Source organism: Macrosteles quadrilineatus, unplaced genomic scaffold (genome assembly GCF_028750875.1).
Source record: "Macrosteles quadrilineatus isolate MER2022 unplaced genomic scaffold, UCM_ALF_1.0 Scaffold_6__1_contigs__length_79288215, whole genome shotgun sequence".
NCBI lineage: Eukaryota > Metazoa > Arthropoda > Insecta > Hemiptera > Cicadellidae > Macrosteles > Macrosteles quadrilineatus.
Genome location: NW_026542599.1, coordinates 23,426,730 through 23,451,871, shown reverse-complemented (window position 1 = coordinate 23,451,871; position 25,142 = coordinate 23,426,730). Strand labels below are relative to the sequence as shown.

At 35.7% G+C, this 25,142-nt stretch overlaps 1 protein-coding gene across 1 annotated transcript in view; it reads right to left on the bottom strand.

Moving 5' to 3' along the window:
- The window catches only part of LOC128997387 (retinal homeobox protein Rx1-like), a 56,910-nt gene that overhangs the window by 12,739 nt on the left and 19,029 nt on the right, over nt 1-25,142 (bottom strand). The window contains exon 2 of the mRNA XM_054423024.1: nt 12,742-13,058. Within this exon, the coding sequence (XP_054278999.1) occupies nt 12,742-13,058 (317 nt within the window). The remainder of the gene's footprint in view (nt 1-12,741; nt 13,059-25,142) is intronic.

The following is a 25,142-nucleotide window of genomic DNA, read 5'->3' as shown; positions in this document are numbered from 1 at the left end:
TCACTGTCACGTTGAAGTTGAACCTCACAACGTGTACCCCTGTTTTACAAGGGGGGGGGGGGTAATTGCCCAAGGGGCTGATCGAGTTAAAGGGTTGTGTCTAACTGATGGATGTACCAGACACTCGGCAGTTCCCATGTCAATGTCCACGGCTAATCGTGTGTTTCCCGGAAAATAACCCTTCTCTTTCAATTTTCTTGTACTTATGGCCCTGAGGAAATAAGTGAATGAGGGCATTTAGCTGTAAGCGATATCAATGTAAGAAGTTGTAAGGAGTAGGTTGGTTAAATTTTTACATTTTAGTTAATTTTACCTGTACATCTTGAAAATATGTGAAGGTTCGGTTTGCAAATTTGGTTGAGCTTTTCTTGGTGTAGTTGTGATATTTTATTTGCTTACATATTCCGGTACTTACGTATTATACCGACCACACAGATAATTGGCTTCCAAATAAGATTTCAATTATGTTAAATAACAAAATCTTCCTAACCTAACCAAACCATCATTAGTTTAGGTTAGTCTAGGTTAGGTTATGTTATAATTATTAGGTGTGGTCGGTATAATACGTAAGTACCAATATTCCAATTGTAGTTACGTTACTCCTGATAGTAATTCGTTTAGTTTTGGAACAGATTATTTTGTATAATGTATTGAGTCAGTTTGTGTATGTCAGGAACTTAGGAATAAATTTAGGAAATAAAATCTTATTTGTTGAACTTTGGGAAAAGGAAAAGTTTCCTAATGCTTATGACACGGTTAAATAAAACCTATTAAATGATTATTAATTTAATTGGCTAACTGACTGTGATTATTAATAGTGTGTTTATGTATTGATACAATTATTTTGCATTGTAACCTAAATAAATAACTCTAGAAGATACAATTAAGCTTTCTTTACATTTTGATTTTAATACATTTTACACAACAAGTTAATTTATTTTTAACTACGGCAATGTCTATTTACAGGTCCCTCCCAGTTATAATTTTGATGCAAATATATCTCGTCTGTTTCAGGGGTTTATAAATGAGTTTTTGCCCTTCATTATTAGGAAACAAATTAAAAATATTATTCGGAGTAAACAGGGCAAGTAATTAAAAAATTGTCATTTGTTGATGTAAAGCAATTTGCTCTCATTACGGAATTAATTATCATCGAAATTAGGAATGTTTTATGAAATTGTTCGTAATTAAATATTTTCTTTTCATCTTCCTAGGTCATTTAATTAAAAAGATTGTTTTTATTTAGTTCAAACTATGATTAAAACACAATTTCATTCTATCGGTGAATTGTGTTCGTTAAAAATGCCATTTTCATCGAGCTTTGGAAACCTGTCCTCTTTGTACATCAACAACATTTTACGAACCAATTGTTTTTCTTTTCTTCCAAAACTATCAAAAATGTAATATAAGTAAAGTAATTATTGCTACAGTATTACTCACTCTCGGGATGAAATGGTTTTTTGTCAGTTATACTACTTTAATAAACATGTTTATCAATTGTACAATAATTACTAATTTGTTTCTGTTTCTTTAGTACAACCCATATCATAATTTGATTGAGACTAATAATTTGTTACATTCAAAATAGCGTTGTCCTCAATTCTTATATTGAACTGGTGAACTATTAAATCCTAGGTAACCCGTAAATGACGGACCATCAATAGCTTCCCCTCAGTAAAGAAAAATAGGTACTTGCGTACTATACCAACCACACCTAATAATTATAACCTAACCTAAGGGTGGACTATGTTTTAGGTTAGGTTAGGTGGGGAAATTTTTGTTATTTAAACTAATTAAAATCTTATTTGGAAGTCGATTTATCGTTGTGGTCGGTATAATACGAAAGTACCGAAAATATTTCATAAATAAAAAGCATACTACTGTTGGAAATTGGTTGAAAATAAAACGAATAAGTTACCAAGAAGTAAATCTTAAAGGACAAAACGTGGTTTCACATAAAAGACTCTGATATATTAAAACATGTTGAAAATCAAGCATGTCCTGTCCATTAGTACTCATATTATTCGCCATTTTCAATTCGGTGAAAATATGAGCCCAAAGCGACCGGGGGGGGGGGGGTTGATTCCGCCCTTTAACAAGATTATTCTACGTCCAAGTTTACCTTCATGAGGACCGTGGAGGTGGGAGGGGTAGGGGTGAATCCTCAATTTATTCCATTATGCGAGCGCGCCAGTAATGAATTTAACATTCAATTTGGTGGTTATTAATCAAAGTTTTAATCAATGTTGATTATGAAGCGCTAACGAAGCGGGCCGACCTGCCGGTTGATTATTCACTATCTATTAATCTGTTGACGGCTCGAATTATATCTGCGTCCGTATTGGCTAGCGCCTTGGTAGGGGTGGCGCTTGATTCTGTGTGGTTCAGTATAAATTGTGATTGACTCCTGTACTGTTGTTAGCAGAAAATCTCATAATCATCAACTTTAGCCGGAAGTATTCATACTACTTTTAACCTTACATTTTTGATTGTGACTCCACGTAAGCGCATTTGCGAGGAACCTTTTATTAGCAATGGGTGAGCGGAACAGTGGGTACAGCTTCACAGAGGAACTGTTTTAAAAAAATTTTGTGGAAGGTACCAAGATACTTTTAATACTTTAATCTGAAATGGCGACCATACGAAGATCTGACCCGAGATAGTCCATCACTTTCAAATATTTGAAAACAACATACACTCAAATTTCCAATTTTAATATTACGTACAATATTGTTTAATCGCATTGATCAGAAAATAAAATGAAGCCAATATTAAACTGTAATTATAATTTTACCGTAAAATATTCTGTTTCAACATAATATGTGTTCGTTATAGCTCGAATAATGACATGTAAAAATCGATTGAGTGGTTAAATTATATTTTCTTTGACAATGTTTTGATAGGCCTACCATTCTATTTACACCAATCAAAATCTAGCAAATTATAATAGTTTTTTTTGCGATTCCAATTTTTTAAACCATGAAATTTACTTCATATTAAACAATGATAAAGTTTCGAAAGACACTGAATGTACTTCACGTTATTTATCTTGTGTTCAAAGGAGGGTTGTGATGTCAACAGCTTGACAAATAACTACTACATGACAAATTGTGTGCACAGGATATAGAAATAACTCCGTGGGGTTCAGTTTATACCGTAATATATATGGAAACTGTTGATGTATCAATCTTTTTGTAACGGTAGAAACTGTCATTCTGGTTTAGTAAACCCACCTTTTAATTATTACAAAATTAAATACTGTCTGGCAATATATAGTTTGGGAAAAAATGTATAAAAAGTTATATCTCCATGTGGGATTAGAAAAACAAAAAGTCAAAGTAAAAAAAGTATATACTGATACAACAGTAATAGTACATAAAGATTTAATTAAAAAGTCTTTAGTGCTTCAAGAACGATTTTTATACACTTAACTAGTCGATTTTTACTAACGCCTACATAAAATTACCTCATTTTACATTACTGACGAAATCCCAGACCTTAAATTGAATCTGCGTCTACGTCAAACACCATTGAATGCGAAGGGTCGATTTAAATTTCAAATGAAGCAAATTAGGTGTTTTAATAAGAAGGTCGATAAAAGCACAAACACTCGATCTAAACTCATTAGAGTTCTCATTTAGCGCGAATTACCATTAAATCGGTCGCGATTCAATCGGAAATCGACATCGACTTACCCCGTCTCTCTCGAAAGGTTTTCCTAATAAGATAACGAAGGCGTTCTTTTCGCGCCAAAAGTATTTCCCGCGAAACAAAGAATTTTCCGCGCCGTCGCGCCCCCCATTACACCCGTTGTGTGAGTTCCCACATTCTCAAGGGGAGGGGGGGACTTTCGGTTGATCTCTTTATCATGTCAGACATCGTCTCTTTCCCTTATTTTCCCTCAATTTGGGATTTTCCCGCGATCCGTCGGCTCTTTAAATTAACTGAGTGTATTTCTTCGCAGGATTACCCTTGTCAGGATCCGTCTGTCTTTGGGCTGTGTTTTCGTTCCCCCCCTCCCCCTCCGCACCTAAACTTGAGTATAATCACCCCTTATCCGTTTATATCGCGTTCAGCCGGGTTAAATGTAACTGCAAAACGCTCCTGCTTAATTGAAGTTCTTATAACAATAATGTTAACGGCCCACTAAGTGGGTAGTTACCCCCACTCCTCCCCCAAAACAGCGCGGCTGCGAAAACATTAGTATCGATCAGGAGTTCTTCAACAGTTTCTTTTTCTGGAACGTTTAACGGACTTTTGTTTTCTTATTAGTTATTCAATAAGTAACAGGGAATGGTTAGCTTAGTATACTAATTTACTAACTTGAGCTTTTTTATCAATTGTTCACCTTTTCTTTTGGGCTGTTAGTTTTATTCCCTGCAATTAGGGGTAACCTAATGTGTGGTTACACCTTATTGCGGTGGTTTAAAGAAAACGGGTAATTGTAGAGAGTAAGTAATCAACAAACGACAATTTAATAACATTCAACAATAGTAAGTAGGCTACTAAATCACGCTACATGTATACATCACATGTTTGAAGAACATGACGTCCACTATTGGTTTTGTAATCAATTTACATATTTTCTCCCTTCTTTCGCACAAACGATGCTTTTTCGAAAAACACAAAATATACAACAGATTATTTAAAACGAACTATGTGCGTCTACCTACCAAGAAATAAAAAAAAATGACACAACCTTCAAGTGAATAGAACTCGCACAGCATCGAACAAGACCCGCTACTAAAAGCAGTAAGCGAATTTAATTAACTAAACCAAAACAAAAAATTAGGGTTGTTTCTAGATTCTACATAAATAAATGGAAATCACCACGAAAACATTTAAATGCGAAAAAGGTTGCATGTGAATCTACAGTATTAATAGAAACGCTATGTAGCAATAACCATGAACAGTAATGTGGACATGGGCACGAACTCATAACAAACAGATATAGCGTAATTATGACATTACAGTACTCTTGCTATGAATTCGAAAGTAGGAGTAAATACAACGTTTATCATATGGTGAGTGAGTGGATTTTGGTTGATTTATTTAAATTTGTTGTAAAATATTTCAAGGCTACAGTTATTCAATTTTGATATATTAAGGTAGGGTTGAACATTTTTATCATGTTTGGCCTGCGAACATTTTTCTGTATCAGCAGAGAGAAATCTTTTGCCAAATTGAATTGAGAATAGTTCTTTGAAGGGTTCTTTTACATTCAAAACAAACCATTTTCCTAAATCATAGAGTAACAATAATACACATAGTAGTAGACCCTAAGCTAATAATTAAATGGATTAATATACTTTTGTGGAAATAAAAAAAAAAACACAAGACCTACATACAAAAATCCATAAAACACAGAACTAAAACAAATAAGAATTAATTAGGACTAATTGCTTTATTATTTGCTAGAGAAACTATCATCCCCTTTTTAGGGAATTACTTATATGATGAGTAAGCTATTACCGTAGGTAGCACTGAAATACTTGGACTCAGAACCGTTTTACTTTTTTTCATTTTAATGTCCCCAGAGGTTAAAAGGACACCTTTCGTTCAAATTGTCATATAAGTAGTATAATATATGTGTGTCTGGAAACACGATAACTCAACAAGTTTTTAGCATTTTCATTTGCACCCTTAAACGAAAAAATGTCCTATTTTGATTACAGTCATCGTGAAGAGCTCAAAAAAAAATAATTTTGTTCATTGAAGCTGAAGCAGTATTATACTTTTAGGTCAAAAAAGAAATTCCACAAAAAAATGTAAATTTAAAATTTCATAATATTACTTTTATCGAGAGAAAGTTAACCGCTGTAGTTTACTTGTTTATGATTATTTAATAACATGATGCATAAGAATTTATTTAATCCTATACTGTTAACATGTGGGAAAACAACTTTTCCTTCCCCATAGCCGTAAACCTATTTAAATAGATAATTAACATGACTTTTTTCATAGAAATATTTTAATTAGGTAAAAATAAAATCAGACAAAAGGAAATTCGCTTTGACTGCTGATTTGCTGCGTTTGTAATATTTTCTACTAAACATTATTGTACAACAGGCGAACAGTGAAATGGGCTTAACTTCACCAGTTGAACAAACTATTCAATTGCGTGACCCGCGTTCGAATTAATTAACCAAAAGTACGCTTTATTAAGATCTCCACCGGGCAATATATCACGGCAAGTTGGCCGAAAACGCAACTCCGATATCAAAACATTTCCCCGCCATTATAACTCGATTTCGAATTCCACGCCGAAATAACTTTAATAAAAGAGGGTTAACGGCAATTGGGCCTCTTAGGGGAGCGATAAACCTAAATAATTGGCCCTTTAAAGAGCACTTCGCTTGTTTTACGTATTTACATAGAAATTATAAGTTTTCTGGTCAAACAGAGTTGCGTGCCAAGCCGCATTAAAATCACCGACCACTTCGCCTTATCGTCGGTGGGCGGATTCCTGATAATTAAATTAATTATGGCTCGCGTGTGGAAAGTATTTATTGCCAATAGGACCGTTTTATTTTGCGCCCTAGCATGACGCTTGTGAATTATTAATGCCCAGCGCTAACTTTACAAGCCGAATTGCTTTTATTGACGAACTGATTACGTTACAACTTTTTGTTGCACGCTGTCGCTAAGGCTAGCGCAGTGCATACTTGCACATGTATTTTGGCATATTTTGAGTATTTAGTATGCGACGGGAGCTGGCATAATATTTATACCATATCATAAATATTATGCAAATTTTAATTCATCGTTACTGTAATTGAAATAATAAATGTCGCAAGTTGTTTTATAAAATGCCAGGAAGGTTCACTCAACGAATAGTAAAGGCGAGTCAATTACTAAAACCATTGACAATATCTAAATATTTTAATTATTTCGTATCATAAGTTTTATACAAATTTAATTCAGCTGGAGAGTAAGGCTACCAAATCAATTTCTGATTTAAACTATACGTGGGCTATTTATTAATACTTCAATTTAATCAACGTGTTGTCCATCTATGTTTTCTTAAAAAGAATTTATTTCTTAAACAACTGGGGTAATTACTTGTTTATTTAAATTTTAGTTTAGTTTTTAGCGAATTTCCCTATAGGGAAGTAGCTATTACCGTAGGTCTCATGGTAAGACCTAGGCCCGGGACCGATTTACTTTTTCATTTTGATGTCCCCAGAGGCCAAAAACACCATTCGTTCAAATTTTTATATATCTATATATATATATATATATATATATATATATATATATATGTGTGTGTGTGTGTGTGTGTGTGTGTCCATCCGCACGATAACTTGAGTAATTTTTGTCCGATTTTGATAAAATTTGGTTTGAAGGTGTAAGGCGGGATAAACTTGGACGAGTTCGCGAACCAGCATGATCGGGCTATGGGAACGGGGGTTTACGGGGGGTTTTATGGGGTAAAAATAGGTTTTTCCCATTTTTGACCAAAAAAACCTAAAATTTTGCAAAATCTTTCCAAACCATTTTGTAGAGCTTAAAAAAACAAATAATTTAGTATATTGAAGTGTTACTATGCGCCTAATGGTTACGGAGAAAATTCCAAAAAAATGTTAATTTTTAATTTCCATGTTATTCTTATGGAGAACAAGTAAACTGTTGTAGTTTGCTTGTTTATGAACATATTTTGATCAAATTTTGAAAATGTTTTTATTTCTTACTAACTATTAACATTTTACAAAAAAAAGCAGTTTTACCCTCCCTGATGCAGCAAACCTAAGTACCTGTTAAACTAATTCTATTTTAATAGGAAATAAATGTTAAATTTTTATGTAGACATTTTAGTGTAAATCCAATCAGGCAAATGGAAATTCGCTTAGTCTGCAGGTTTGCTGCGGCGGGGGTTTTTTTATGTGTATATTTTTGAAGTCTTCGTCTCCTATCAAGCAGAGCAATGTCAATTAAGGAAACTGTGGTCTGTTTCACGTTTTTTTTAAGAATTTTATTTTAGTTAGTTTATCTAAAGTCATTTCTGCATGTCATATATGATAAATGCAACGTTTGGACGTATGATACAAAATTATATGTGAACGTGTGGATGTATATAAATGAACCAACCGGTAAAACAAGTTTCAGTATTGCAATTTGAACTTTCAATATAGCATACTATTACCATGCTATTACGGCTTGCGAGTTCCACAGTTTGGTAGGTTATCGTCTTATTAAATATTAATAGAACTTTTGGTACTTGATTGAACATAAATATACAAAACATAAAAAATAAATTTTACAAGCAAAAATAATAGTGCGCAGACGTAAGGCTGTGGTGGGGAATATTGGAATCAAAAACGATCGCAGAGGGTGTTTTGGTTTTGGGGCGTGTGTGGAGGGGTGGTAATGGAAAGAAAAGCACAATAGAAAAACATCAAGAGGAGAAATGCACCGCCCAAATCGAATTTCCACGTCTGAATTGACTGTAACAAGCCATTTCACGACCTTACCCGTCGCTTAACTCCGCCGTTTTCTATTGTTCAATCATAAAAACGAATTTGACTTTCAAATCGTAGCCCCGACGTTCCAACGGGAACCCAATTACAGTTGACGGCGAGTGTGAGGGTGGACCATCAGAATATTGGCTGGGCCCGCGGGAGAGTGGTGGAGAGTGAATTGACAACTTTCCATTAAAATGGAAACTGCTGAAGAGTGGATGTAAGGGAACATGTGATTTGATTAATTAGCGAGTACTTTCTGTTTGTTTAAGGGGTATCTTTTAATCCTGACTTTTCAAGTTCACTTATTTTTGGAGCATGTGCGTGAACGTATCCATGAGAGCAAGAGGTGAACTAGTACATATTCTTTATTATGTAGTACAGCATAAGTGAAAACTCTACTGATACAATTAGGTAGACCATCAGGACTCACAAGAGCAGCAAATAAGAGAGTTCATTCCTCACAGAAACAACAGTACTAAGCATATATATCAACAACATCATGACAACAAGAATAATAACAAGACAAAAATAAGAATTAAAAAATCCATATGCTTGACCTTCGAGATGTTTGGATTGTTTGACTTTAGTGGGATGGAAACATTTTTATTTTATTATTCTACACTGATTTGTATCAATTATAAATAACTGGTTGTATTGTATTTGAGCGACTGGTTACGAAACAGTTTTAACGTTGAAAACCATATAGGTATGATTTAAATTAAAAAACCCCCTTAGTTCTAACAGTCCTATGCTTTCATTGTGTGAGAGCTTTGTATGCAAAATAAATCATCCTGCTATGGAGATAATATTTTAAAAAGTTATTGGACTACATTAAAATTGAACCAAATACATATGAGTAAATGCAGAAAGGAATATCATATTTTCTTGCTTGCCTAACTTGAACGGAATCTTTCATTACTTTAGTTGAACAAGAGTTACTCATTTGTTATCACATAGAAACGCCAAATACTAACTGGAACAGTATCACGACATCTTACAACTTCTAGCAACGTATTTTAACTCATAAAATCGTAATGCGGATAATTTAGTTTATTCGAAATTTTAAGTCATATTTCAAGTATGGGATAGTTATTACTTGATATATTCATAAATTAATGATAGATTTTAATAGTTTAATTCAAATTTTATACAGTACACATTTTTTGGGCATTTGAGATTTGTATATCAAATACAAGGTACTCAAAACGAATTACAAAATTACTAACTGAGCCATTTGAAATAAACAGGCTACATAATTCGTATTTTTTTTAAAATAAGATTCATTAAATTGCCTGTTTAGAATCGGTTTGTTTCATAGGAAAACTATAACATTCACTGAATAGGGTCAATAAAAAATCCAACACAGCCTCCAAATAAAAACGTACAACACGGGTAAACATTCACGAATCCCTGCATTAAAACCCGTAACATCGTTTGGAGCATGCAAACTTTAAATTAGGGTGGTAATACGAGAAGACAGTCAGGAATCGGGGTCGGGCAAAAATAAACCGAATTGATTGGAATATGGTCTTATGCGAAGAGGAGAGCATAAAATGCGGTGAGCAACCCCCGACAAGTCGGGGTCGGGAAAAATATCAGCATTTGTATTTATCGTTTATCTTTTGTCGAGGGGTGGGTTATACCCCTCCCCCCACCCACCCTCGCACCCAAACCCACCCTAAACCCTAACCCTGGTGGCTTCGATACGCGATTATACGAAATTATTTTCTTGACGAATCAAATCGCGAGTTTTCGCAAACGTTGCCGCAACTTATTGATGCAATTTCGCCAATCCGCTTAGCATTAGAGAAAGATTTCCTTACATGTCGGCGAGCCGGGTTTATTGAATGCCAATTGCGTTTTTCTCGTTCCACGACGGGTTTGAGGCGGTGTAGAGATGGATGGTTTTAGAGAATCGAGTTGAAAAATTAGTAGTGTTCATTGATGTAGCAATGAACACTCTACTATTCTAATATTCCACATGCATTTTTAGTTGTATCTTTGACTATTGAATAGCCAATTGTATGAGTGTATTTTTAATTACTTGTTTTCATTCAGTTCTTTGAAGTAGTTTTTTCCCTACTTTTTTTTATTAAAATATGTTTACAATTTAAACAAAAAGTTTTGCAGGATTCTCGATACTGGTAAAATACAAATATGAACCACAACAATTTACTCCAAAAAATTGAATATTTTATAAAATATCTTTACATTTCAAATACAACGTAACAGTCTCTGTTTGGACATATAATGCTAAAATTGAATGAGAAAGCATGATTGGATCATAACTTTTCAATTACAGTAATAGGACTTAACAGAATTTTCTATCCTTTGCTGTTTGTACACAAAAATATTCATTAAAAAACTTGAAGACTGTTAACTGTATATGTACCGAGGGGGGTCAGTTGTGTTTCTTTTATTACGTTTTCCCAAATCAAAAGTATTTTACATTTGCACTAAGCCAACAGCTGACAAATATTTTGTGTCCATTAAGCCCATCCAAAAACTGAAGCGGTGTTTTGCAGTCAACGGATAAAAATCTATAAGCAATTGTGAAGGTTGTTTTCTACATTACTTTAAATGCCTACAATGTAACGGGCGAAACCGCTCAGACATAAACTCCACAATTTCCTCCAGTGAAACCGATGCTACGAATAAAAATCCAACCTAAACATGCAAACGCTGACTCATCAGAGCTTCTGGTAGTTAAAACAGAAACAAAACGTCCCGTCGCATAAAGACTCTAAGGAGAGAGCTGAAATAAAATTAAAGAAGGGGAAAATGACAAACGGTAAGTGGTGAAAACGAATGCAGACTTTATGTTTTGTTTTTTTAACGGGACAGACGACCATCCAAGGAATAAAATCGTATCAACCGCTATTCCCCACAACCTAAATAATCCCACCTAATTGTCACAAAGGGGGATAAAAAGTCTTGTTTATGTGAAGTGGCGCCGTAGCGTGCAGCCCTTCACGTATCGAGCCTTTCAGATTTATATTGCCATCGAATCAAGCTACATACAAAAATACGCCCGGTTGAAAAATGTTACATGACAAATCAGTATAAATATTAACGGAGACTTATAGTGTACCGGGACCGAGATATGGAAATCGGGGACATCTTTTCGGTGTACCGAACCCATTCGGAGTTCGGAGCCCTGCACCGCTTACCTCTAATGTCTCCGGAATATTTTTGAATTATTTAAATCTCTGTTCGTTTTTCCTTCGCGTCTTTCTTTGCTGTGACTTGTTTTAAAATAGAGAGAGACATGACGACATGCTATATCGGTGAATATGACTTGAATTAGTTTACCTCGTGTTGTGTATTTAAAGTTAGTGTTCCATTTTTCTTGCTTAATTTTGCAGTTTGAATTTGTCTTATTTTGTATTTTGTCTGGGAAGCAAGTTTTTATTAAACTATTTCCTAATAGTCTACATTCATACCGTGATCTAACATAATTTAATATGTATCTTGAGTAATACAACTTTACATACAGCATTTCTTTTGTTTGTCTTTTGTTTCTTTTGTTTTTCCATTATTATTTGTAAATGAATGAGGTAATATAAATATACTCATCTATCATCTAATTTATATAATACTTGTGAACTTAAATTAATTTTGAATTTGATTAATAAACACAGGTTCGTATCAGCTTCTACATTATAAAGTAGAATGACTTTCAAAAAGACCTTATAATCGTACAAAACCTGTCGGTTCCAATCAAATAGCCCACTTTATCATATAAAAAAAGCTCAAGCTTAATTGGATCACTTGCCCATTACCATTTGGCTTAATGTTTTACCTAATGGCTGTATGTCATTTTCAAAGATAGTCCATAAATAACTTTTAATTTGGGTTGAACCCTCTTTCACTTCGAAAAGCGTTTGGAGTTCTCATAAAGGAAATGCTGCTGGCATGTGCTACTGGTACACACCCTAAAATCTTCCTTTGGAGAGTGACCTGGAGTATTGGTAGTCAATGCCCAATGATCGAAGTAATACCAACCCAACCCTCTAGCCCTGAAGTAACGTAAACTGTTACAGACAATAGCTTTGCGTCTTCAGAGTATTACTCTGAGGTAGTACGTACTTAAACATACCCTTCTTCTTCCTCTTACTCACCTGTACTCGGACCTGTATAAGGTTCGCTCCAACCCTCCAGAAGATACTCTCCCAACCCTCTAGCTCTAGCCTTAAGTAACGTAAACGGATACAGACTACCGCTTAACTTCCTAGGGTGTTAAGTTAGTATATAAACTTTTTCTTTTCCTTCTTCTCACCTGTACTCGGACCTCCGGCAGATTGACTTTCATCGCCAACTCCTCTCGGCTGTACACATCAGGGTAGTGAGACTTCTCAAAGGCCCGCTCCAGCTCGTGCAGCTGGTAGGTGGTGAACGTCGTACGGTTCCTCCGATGTTTCTTCTTGTCCGGTGACATGGGGGCTCCACCCCCTCGGCTGCTGGACACTCCGGACCCCTGGTCTCCTGGGTTGCCGAGGACTCCGCCCCCGTCGTCGTCACTGTCCTCGCGAAACCTCCGGTCTAGGTCTGTGTTGACTGTGAGAGGGGCGTCCGAGGAGTTGCAGCTGTTCTCGCCTGGAACGATTGTAAGATTAGTTAAAATTGAAGATTTTTAATTTTACACACAACATATATTTTAGGAGTCTAATCTGAAGGCATCATAGTCGTGATGCGGTTGAATTTTTCACTAAACCGTCATATCAATTTGACTCAGCACAAACTTATTTTGTTACTCTTTTTTAAGGATCACTTATATACATAGTTTTTAGCTATAAGATCAATAAGTTTTTTATTAGTTTCGTGTATTTTGATATTAGAAAGTTGGTTCCTCCGGAGGTTAGTTCCTATTGTGGAAGCTTGAGTCCTGGGTAAGGTGAAGTTTAAGTTTTTAATTCCTTATATTTTTTAGTAATAGTCAAAACTCTCCAGACAACAGATTTGGTTTTCATCATTGATCGTTTAACTGCAGACTACTTTATTACAGTCCATGCAGACATCAAAATGAACCATTATAGAGGTCCCGGGTTCTAGTCTTATGATGAGGCCTGAAATAGTATATTCCTTATATCGGAATTCGTTAAAATAAACAAAACATTTAAGGTCACAACGTTTTTCCCACCCTTCAAAGATGCAATTCTATCAACCCATTTAAAATATGACTTATGATCAACTTAACTAAATGATTTTCATCTTATACGTTTTATTACGTCATGTGCTCCTACCATCGATGGCTCCTACTGACCTTTGCCTTTATGTAAACTTTCTATCAGCTCTATAATATGGTAAGCTTGCTAACCTAAATCAGATCTATCTCACTCTATCGTGCACGTCGGCTCAGTCTGTCCTATGTCAAAGTCACTCGTGGCAAGGCGGCGCGCGCTGCGACAGTGGGTTTTGCTAATGGACTTGTCAGCAAATATGACATCCTGGAAGGATTAATTATACTTCAATTATCTAAGGTTACGACCCTACGGATTGACACTTTTCGAAATCGTTACTCAATCTGGAGTTGTCGATTTTGTTCTATTGTTTGCTACTGCGGCGCAAAATGTAAATGTTTTATTCCGAAACCGCAATTACTTTAGAAGTATGAGATTATTATAATGCTTGCTTGAAAGGTTGTTGGTTCAATCATGGGAGAAGTCAATAGCGTCGTTATATTAATAATTTGGTTAAGTGAATATGAGTTTACACTGGTTAGGTTTGCTTCAAAAAATTCAAATTCACCACACCCACATTGATTCTTTATATCAATTATCAATTATTTAAGATGGGGACGCCACTATGTGCGTATTTTAACCCAAATATGAGTGAAGGATGAGTGTAGGATGAGTGGCGCGATCTTGTAGTCTTGTTAGTGACTAAGGCCGACATGTTCCTTAGACACAGCTGTTAATTAATAGCCCATAAAGCTAATGGCAACTAAGGGACCTACAGTTTATTGTGGAATCCGAACCACATTTTTTCCTCGTAATTAACGAATTGGTCTAATTATTAGGATAGTACTGTGGATAGTCATAGTACTCACTATTGCGGACGTTAACCCACACCAGGGAGCATCGCATCCACAGTGCATCCCTATAATTATCCACAATTCGTGACCTCCTAGTAGCTGGATTACAGGACGACGCCACCCGTCCCAGTCTAATACTTAATACTTTATAATTTAATACTGTATAAAATAATCAACTAGCATAAAAAATGTAGATTCCTATTAAAATTTGCATAAACAATACAAATGCAATAACAAATCATCATTGACTGTATTCACTTCAACATATACATAAACCATATTTTCTCAGAAGCAAAATAATTTATTACAAACACCACACACACTGAACAACAGCGTAGAAACGACCAATCAACACAACAAGAAAATAGCTCAAAGCCACTATCACATTGGGAGTCAGACTCAAAGCGGGTGTGGTGGCAGCAATGTCCGGCGTCAACAGTTTTTCAGCTGCACAGTTGGCCAAACTGTAATGGCTGTGATTGAGCTGGTAATTGCTTGCTAACCTGTTTACTCCGTGCAAAGCGTTCATTGGCTACTCTGCACTATCACGACTCCACTGTCCCACTGTCCGTTGTTTGCCCAAACTGATTGCAGCCCAGACAAATTAACTGAGGGCGTTTGGAGGACATGCTTTATTGGAACCTAGATTTTCTGACTCGAAAAGTAAATTGATCGATGAGTAAAGTGGTGGGATCCATTAGGCTTGGGTAAATTATTTTGATCCAAGTTAACTGTTCAACTAGGTTTGTATTACATTGTATTTAAACAATTATCGTGTTACTAAAGGATTTAAATTGAGAAACGTTAATGATTAACACAGAAAACTATTTTAAAATCTGCTTTGCCCATTATTACAATTATTTTCTTACTCTAAATAATTATGTTCCCTACATTTTTAATTGAATTTAAAACTCACTCAGTCCAAGTAACAATTTATAATTGATCGAAATTATTAACCATACTTACACATATAAAAAACATTATGATGTCAATTACTATGCTATTCATATGTCAATGGAGATTCTACAATGGGCATAGTTATCTTTAATGCCGTACAACCATTTTAATGTTAATTCCGAATTGGTATGATACCATAAAAACAGTTAGGAATAATGTATTTTACTTATTTATAAACAAAAATTAATGTTTACCCAGTTACAAAGCTCGAGTAAAGATACTAATTTTGTAAAGCCACATTTGCCAAAGGAACTTATTCGGTCAAAATGATGGTACAGAAATATATGATAGTTTAATTGTATTTATTGTTAAGTAAAAAAAAAACAATAAAAATAGATCGGTTATTTTGAAACTAGCATTACACTGTTTGGAACATAATCAAAATTTACAATATACAGCTCATTTACAAATTTGTATAGCTTTTTGGGGTACTTTGGTATTACACTGACCACAACTATGGATCGACTTCCAAATAAGATTTTAATTAGTTTAACTAACAAAATCTTCCTAACCTAACCTAAAACATAATCCACCATTAGGTTGGGTTAGGTTAGGTTATAATTATCATATTGTGGTAGGTATAGTACCAAAGTACTCTCTTTGGATGCATATGTTTAAGTTTGTATACACACTCCTATGTACATTATGATTGACTTAATCCATTTTTACTTGGCTTGTCCAGTTTAAATTAACACCACAATCCAGCAGAACGTGGCAGCGCGGTGCGCGGGAGTTGAGCATAATTAACACGTGTATACGTTGTATCGACAACAGGCGCAGTCAATTAGGCCGGTCCCTCCTCTCAGATCTAGACGTCTTATCTTAAAAGCATCGCGCCGTCGCAGACACTAGGCATGCGCAGTGACTTGTTTAATTGATGCATTAGCGCGGCCCCGCCCACAGCGCCAGATTAAACATTTTATTAACTCTCGCGGCCCCATTACAACTACCTGCGCAAACATATCATCTGCCCCACTTTTTGTACCACTCAAATTAACTAGGTTTTTTGTTTTAGTTTTTTTTCGGTTGGTTCTTAATGCATTACGGAAGATCGTAATAAAAGGTTTGTGAAATGGATTTCGGGGAAAAGAATCCACATAGAAGAGATGTTGGATTGTTTAGGTAAACGTTTTAAAATCGTAAACAGTTCAGTTGACTGTTTATGATTAGTTTAAACGTCAACTACTGTGATAAATATATAGATATACAATTTATTTAATCCGTGATCTCACCATGGTATGTTACCGTATCGCTTAGCTTTACAATAAAGCAATTTTTTAAAATTTTAAGGAGAAACATACAAATTTGGGTTTTGCTATCGGTGAACTAGATGTCCTAGGAAAGCTCCCCAAGTTAAACTAAGGCAGAACATGAACACGTCAATCTGTGTTCTAGCATTTTAACTGTTTCAGAAGACATTTGTCAAATATCTAAAAAAAAACAGTTATCCCAATCATATTCGTCGTTTTGTTTGTTCTGACCAATATTATATAATTGAGTTTACGTTGGAGCTGAAATTAAACCAGAACACAATTGAAAAATGGTGAATTGAAAAACTTTTCAAAAAAATGACTACACAAACTTTAAATGTAAACTTTTCTAAACTAAACGACCTTTACACCTTCGTCAACAAGTCTTTCACATTTATCCCTAATTCCTGTTCCACGTGAGACAAATTCGAACCGCGACGCAGGATTGGGAGTGACAGTTGCCTAAACCGCTTTTCCGGTATTTGACGACAACACATATCTCCAGCCGTATATTAAGCCGTAGAATCGACACAGAACGCGGAGCTAAGTCCGTAATCTGTGGAGCTGTCGTCAATTAAATGAACAGCCGCCTACTCTACCGGCTCAGTCGGGATTTGATTGAACGGTTAATGTATTCCGGCATAATTTAGTTAATAACGCTACACTAGCGCGGCGCGGCGGCCTGACGTACTAACGGCTCCGATACGATCTCCGGCGTCCTTTCCACCCAGAAACAATACAGTAGACCTGTTTAATTTACTCTTAAATGCCACGGATTAATGATCGCTTAACGTGTCGAATGGCTTTTATTAGTCGGTTTATTCTTTTGTTGGTTAAGTGGTTTGTCTTTCAAATCGAAAGACGGATTGGGGTGTTTGAATGGCAGCTACGATTCCGGTTTAAATACTAACTGTTTGATTGAGTATGGGATGTCTTTATTGGAGTGTAATTTTGACTAAGGTAATCGAATTTTTAGATGTATATATGAAAAATACTTACTAAACTTAGTACTTAATTAAGTTTTCTCGAAAGATGTTCCGGTTGGAAGGTATTTTGTTTTTACTATTCGTATAGGATTTTATTTCATCATGCGTTTAGTGATGAGATGGTTTTTAATCTGAAATAGACGTTCTCGGTTTTCGCACATCTATACACGAGAAAATCCCATGTATGTAGTTTGTCCTTTATGCAATACCAAACCTGTAATGTGATTAAAATGAAACTCTGGGAAGTGGTTGGCTGTTGTATACACCCCTGAGAAAGGTTTATATCCTTTCCCATTCTTGAAATCTCATGGGGCTCCGCCCCGGTGTCTTCCATTTTGCGGTCAGTCCATTTACCGGTCAGTCCATTTACCGGTCAAGTGTGGGGGTGAGGAGGCCCTGGGGGGGGAGGTTTTCCATTTTGCGGTCAGGTTTCAATTCCTAGAATACCTGACTATTTTGAATGAATAGGTTCCATACAGAGCAGCAACAGTTCTTGATTGTTTGCAGATGTCGAGTTTTAGATCTTCACGAATTGTTGTAGACGGAGCCACTTTTTTACCAACAAACATATTCTTCGTAAATCACAAATCATGTCTGATGATATTATAAATGGCCGTTTATTAAAAAAAAAACTAGTCTATATACAAACAAGTAGGCTATATACACATCAGTTAATTCCATTGTAGCACTTAATTAAAAACAGTTAACAATAACACGAAATACAAAACTCCACTAACTATATAATTCGAACTTAAATAATACAGTAATTATCCAACACGTAGGTGTTACACCCTTGCAGACAACAGGTAAACTAATTTTGCAAAAGAAATTGTTAAGTCAAAAATAAAGCATGTGGGTGGCTGCATAGTTTTTGGTCACATACTATTGGTGCATTGGTGTACAACATACCGACGCATCAACCTGGCTCACATGTTCTCGGGATTTTAGAAATATGTGACCGCAAAATGGAAAACTATTTTTGACCCACCCCTCCAGATTTTTGGGTTGACCGGTAAATGGACGATTTTATTCTTGACCGGTAAGTGGACGACCGCAAAATGGACACAACCCTCCGCCCCAGTGGCTCTGGAGTTTCCCATGTTAACCTGATGGGTATTAATATTTAAAAAGAGACAAAGAATATTGACAAATGTTTGAAATAAACCAACAAGTTTGGTTCTATGATATTCAATAGCATTAACACGTTTCAGGGTTAAAACAACAGAGTGCAGCACTATTGAACCCCCCCCCTTGCAAAGCATGGGTACAGCAGATAGTATAGCATAAAAAGAACTACAAGAATATACACAACCTCTGTTGTAGCAAACTTTACGCAGATAATCTTGTCATAGTAAATCCTTTTTTATAAATTTGGTGCCGGGCTTGTAGGATTTTTATGTATTGGGTTTAGGATATGCATTGACATCCTATACTGACAAAACCCATTACTAAAAATAATAATATTCTTATTTCCACCTTCAGTACTGACTTAAACGATACTGATACTCGTATCGTAAAAATAGTACAGAGATCTAAAAATAAATAGTAATGAACCATACAACTACCCAATAAGTAATAAGAATAATTTTAGGTACAAACAGTACAAAACAGTGATATTATCTACATTTTCAATATGATAATTGCTGAGGTTATTTTTGTAAAAATTATTACTTGTGTTGTGTACTTTTGTTGTTTATGTATTGAACTACTAACCCTAATTTCTTGTCAGTTACCTCTATACAAACCACATATCATCACATAACACCACGGCTAATAACAATCTCCTTTCAATAGTTCGGTGTTCTGAAGCCTTTAGAGCTCGTCAGGTCAATTTGTCTGGGCTGCAATCAGTTTAGGCAAACAACGGACAGTGGGACAGTGGAGTATGATAGTGCAGAGTAGCCAATGAACGCTTTGCACGGAGTAAACAGGTTAGCAAGCAATTACCAGCTCAATCACAGCCATTACAGTTTGGCCAACTGTGCAGCTGAAAAACTGTTGACGCCGGACATTGCTGCCACCACACCCGCTTTGAGTCTGACTCCCAATGTGATAGTGGCTTTGATGGAATTTGCTCATTAAAGTGGGTGTTTGGTATTGATTTGCGGCCAGCAAAATTAACTCTGAATAAATTATTAAATGAAGTTTATACAAGATATTGTTAATATCTTGTTGATAATATAGTTTGCAAAAGTAAGGTAGGGAAGGTGATCAATATTTGGGTAGACTGTCTTGTACAGTGATTATTTTCTTGTAATCTCGGTTTTTAGCTTTAATATTTACTTTATATTACTTATGTATCACAGGAAAAGATGGCAACTAAAGTGTAGTTTCTGATCTTCTTACAGCTAAGTTTACTGTCTGCTCCGACTGCGTATAATGCTCGCCTTATAATGTGAAGGTCTCTGGTTCGATTCTAGCGAAGTCGAGCCTCCACCTAGAAGACAATTGTCACAGGGCTATTAAGTAATGGTGCCATAAAAAATGTTGACTAAACAGTAACAAGACCACTGTTAAGACTTTTCCCTTAAAAAAACTAAAAAATTACAATTACGTAGATAAAACACATAATGATCATCTATTGTTCGGTATGCGTATGTAATACAAATAATCATACCACTTATAGATTTGTGGTGATGTTTACTCAAAAAGGATAAAATATACCTATGTTACAAAAGATCCTTCCAATACCTTCCAATCATATTACAAAACACCTCAACTCTAACATTAAGAAACTGAATCATAAAACACTTTTCAACCCCTGTAAAGTAAAAAGTACCGAGGTAACATTTTTACAACACCCAATGAAACACGAAGCAACAACCGCGCAGTAAAGTTTGACTTATCAGCTCCGGTTACGGCTATAAATCCAAGCAGGCCATAACAAGTTTGGACCAGCATTAAAGCTATTCAAACATCGCGCGGCGGCGGGAATCAATTTGGCGGGAAGGCACGCGAGGCGGCCATCAGGTCGCGTGACGGGTTAATGAAGTTACTTAGTGCCTCGCTCACTCCGCTCAATTATACAATGGGCTTTGTGTGAGCTTGTTACCTTGGTGCAACTTGATACAATGTAGTGGGACCAAGTCATGATTTTACTAAGTTGTGTGAGTATTTAAAGTTATGCTATGACATTCAAGCTTTGCTCCGAGAGAAATCTCCGAAAGCCACTGCTTCAAAACATTTTCAAAGCAGTACCTTTTAGAGTGGTACATTTTTCGGGGAATGGCCTTAATGACGCATTTTTGGGAACAGTGCCTTATTCCAGCATTCCTTTTGTTCCTTATCAAGCATATTGTTGGAGCAGTACATTAAAGTGTAGCTGAATTTTCGGATTGATGCCTTCTAATGCCTTTCAGAGTAATGTTTACAGAGCCATGCCTTTCAAGGGAATGCCATTATTCAGAGCAATGCCACGCTCTCCGGAGCGTGGCATTGCTTATTTTGTCCACATCATTTCTTATATGAAGGGTCTACGGTACTAGCTATGTTCTAACACGTACTGGAACAGCCACAAAAGGGCGGACGACAAGCAGAAAAGAAACTTGCTAAACTATTGTTTAGACACTGAATGTTCCTAAGAAGACTAGTTGTCCAGTACTTGGTCAGCACTACAATATTGACCTGCTTAGAAAATGGGTTTGTGCTCAAGGATTGGCAAAAGTATGAAAAGTATGAAAAGCCGGTCCGTGCCAGCTTAAAATTGTCGTAGAGGTACTGCTGACCTAGTTAGTAAAGCCTGAAGGGGTTCGGGATTGAATAACCAAAGACTACCCTGCCTATCGGATTAATATGAATACCACAACTTCCTTAGAAGAGAGGTTACTTTAGGAGTATTTAGGTTAGACAAACCTACTTGACCAGAGTTTACCAAACCTTTCAATGTGCCATCCACTCTCTCTGCCTAGCTAGATAATGTCCAATATGTGTTCGTGGCTTAATGGATCTTTAATTTAACCTTCCTTAAAATAAAGAAGGTTGTCATGTCTGCTCAGCTAAACCAGAGACAAAAGTTGTACGATCGCCACGACCACAATGTTTTATCTTTGCTACGATATGTTGGATTCAACTGATTGTCCACACACTTGGGAAAACAATCCAAGACAACGACAGCTCATGGCTGACCATTTCATGATCAGTCACTCTTTCATATTATCCAAAGTTAGCAAATGTCCCGCGGTTTTCAACTTGTCAAAGTGACTATCGTGAGTCGTGAGTCTAGTTTGTAAACAGGCGCCATTTAAACGGCAAGACAGCGACTTTGCGTGACCCTGTCTCCGTTTGTCTTCACTCGAAACTTTTGAGATCCTAACCTTTATTCTGATTGTGGTTTGGAATCAATAAAAGTGTAAATATAATTGAATGTTTAAGATGTTGCCGTAATGATTACTTCATTATCATTATCAATTGAGATGGGGACGCCACCTAGGCGCGTAACTTATTTGAACACAAATATGTGTGAAGGACGAGTGTGAGATGATCTATGTATATTTGTTATTTACGAAGACCACCTGTTTCATCAGTCAGGATCATTATCAAATCTCAATGATCAAGGATAGTTGGGTCCAGTTTCGAACCATCAAAAATCTACTAAGAAGCAGTTTTAGTGTAATAAGAAATAAAAGTAAGGATAGAGTAAGAAGGATAGAGTAGGTGAGGGTAGGTCGAACTTTAGACCATTTCTGGTTGCCTACCCAGTAGTTGAACCACATAGTAATTAACAATAACTAAGGAACAAATAATTGTTAAAAACTAATAGTGTTTTAAAATTATTGTCTAACTGATTCTACAACGTTACCAAAACCAAATATCCCTTGTAGAACACTCGACTTATTGTTTAATATTGAAAGTCATTCCTTAAACTTTAGTTCAATTAAAACTGTAGGTAAGATCGTGCGCAGTTGAGATAATGTTCTTTTATGGTTCAAGCAATGTCAAACAGCTGTTAAACAATAAGTGTCAACACTGCAACGAAGGAAACAAAATTGTTAAGCTTGTTTGATTACGTGGGTAAAAACTGGTCAATTTTGAATTTCACTCTAGTGTTTAGTGTTAAAGTATCTTCTAATGGTGTCCAATCTCAGCTAATAACACAAAAACTTCATTTAATACAGGTAGAACGATCCTAACTATAGCAAAACACCCGACGTTCAACCCATTGTAGCCAGTAACTAATAAACTACCCTCGGAAACGAAGCGACACATCTGAAAGTAGCACCCGAGGCAGTGTTTGGAGCACACGACCGAATAACATGCGACAAATCGAAACCAATTAGGGTGAATCGACGAAATGAAGTGAACAGAACAGACGTTTGGTCGATGGGACGAATTAATATTCCGTGTCGTGAGAGCCGGCACGTGTCTGTGAGTCAGTAGCGTTATGAGCATTGTTATTAGTCATAGTCGACACTTGATATGTCCCCACAAATAACTGCGGAGCTCCACAAGGGAGTGTTTTAGTTACGGTCTTCTTTTGATAGTAGTTTGGCCTATTTGTAACTACTGTTATTTTTGTGTTTGTTTAAAAGCAACTACAATTTGTTCGCGTTTCTTTGTGAGTGGAAAGTGCTAAACCGTAGTCTTTTTACAACTTTTTGTTAGATAGCATCATTAATTGATAGCTCAATGTAAAAAAAAACTATTGAACATTTAAAATTAAGATACGGATAGTAATTCTTTATAGCGGCGGAGATCCAACCGGGGATGGTTTTAGGTCCGATTTTCTTTTGTAGAACATTTGTGAAGTTATTTACAATGTGGTTTTTAATTGACAGAGAATTGTTTTGAATCCGACTTCATATTCCAAAACAGTAGGTTAGTTGTTTCGAACTATTGTAAGTAAAAAGTCAGTTATTGGTGTGTCTTCGTAGTTACAAAGGTCCACAGAAGAATATTTGTCTAATGTTTTCTTTATTGTTGAGGGTTTTATACTACATTTTCTCGTAATTATTTCTCACACAGAGTCATGCTGCTTCTGCAGAAGATTGTTAAGGGGAGATTTCATAGAGCGTATTTCTCGGTACAGTACTTTTGTGTAATAGTTACAATTGTGGCTTTTAACTTATCGAAAAGCTGTATTGATTTAACTAAAATATATTTTTAATATGAATCTAGTAGGTCTACTGAAATGTACGGCTACGCAATAACATGTTTTACAGTAATCCGCTCGCATTTCCACTTGTGTTCAACCACATGCGAGGGGAGGAAATAAGTAGACATTCTCAGATGGCACTTATGCATCATATTTCATAAAAATCAACCAGAACCCACGCACGGGATTATGGGATCGAGACACGCATGTGGAGAAAAAACTACAAGTTTAAATCCCACCCTCTTCGTCGAATGTTTCCAATAATGTATAACCACTCCTAAAATTAAATTTATTGAAATAATGCAATGAAAATCGTTGAGAATTCAGTAAAATAAGTTAGTTGTGTGTGTGTGTTGTGTGTTAAGTGCACATAGATTGTCGCAAGTATAGTGTAATATATGTTGAATAGAATTATTTTATTAAAAAACCATTAACCATCATATAATCATTATCAATCTTTATCTAATGATCATTATTGACACTAAAATACGAGTTTGTCATAAGCGTTGATTTTTATTGAGTTTGCATAATCTGAGGAGTCCTTGGAGCTTAGGTGTTATTACTCATAACAATTACAAAAGTAGAAAGATATATAATCCCACACAACGATATAAACAACTCATGGATCGCTGGCTCAGTGTTGGCCGCGCGGTCGAGCTTCCCCCACCACCTACTGGCAGAAGCCGACGCAGCCCATACATTCACCATTATAAAACACACTTTTTATTTGCTGCACTGTTGAAATTTATAGGGATAAAATATTGCTAACGCTTGTCAAACTCTTTTTACTAGTTAAACCTTTTATGTCTGTTTTGTTTCTTGCAGAAAATAACCCATTTGAATTCTTTAAAACTACAAATTCACTAAACCCGTTTTGTAGAGTTTTTTAGACAACTGATATTGCTAGTTCCAAATTGTACATGGTAAAATAATAAGTGATTACAAAGGAGAAATATAAAGTACAATATTTGTGTTTGAAATTCTATTTTATTAATCGAAAAACTAGTACATAAACATTTAGAATAATTTTGCTAAGTTTTTGCCGCAGTGGTAACGTAAATGTTTGACGTAAACGCGATATTTTTTCTTTCAATGTTTAATGACAATGTATCTTACAAAATAGGTCATAAAAAAGTATGCCTATCACGTTAATGTCAAGCATAGATTTGCGGTAAAAACTGGACAAATGTAGTAGGGTTTTTAAGAGTTCAAATGTGTTATTTTTTGCACGAAAAGAAGAAGACATAAAGTTTAGAATAGTAAAAGTTTTTGGCATGTATTAGCAATATTTTATATCTATATATTTAAACAGAGCAGCAACTTAAAAAGGTCTGTTTTACAATGGTGAGTGTATGGGCTGCG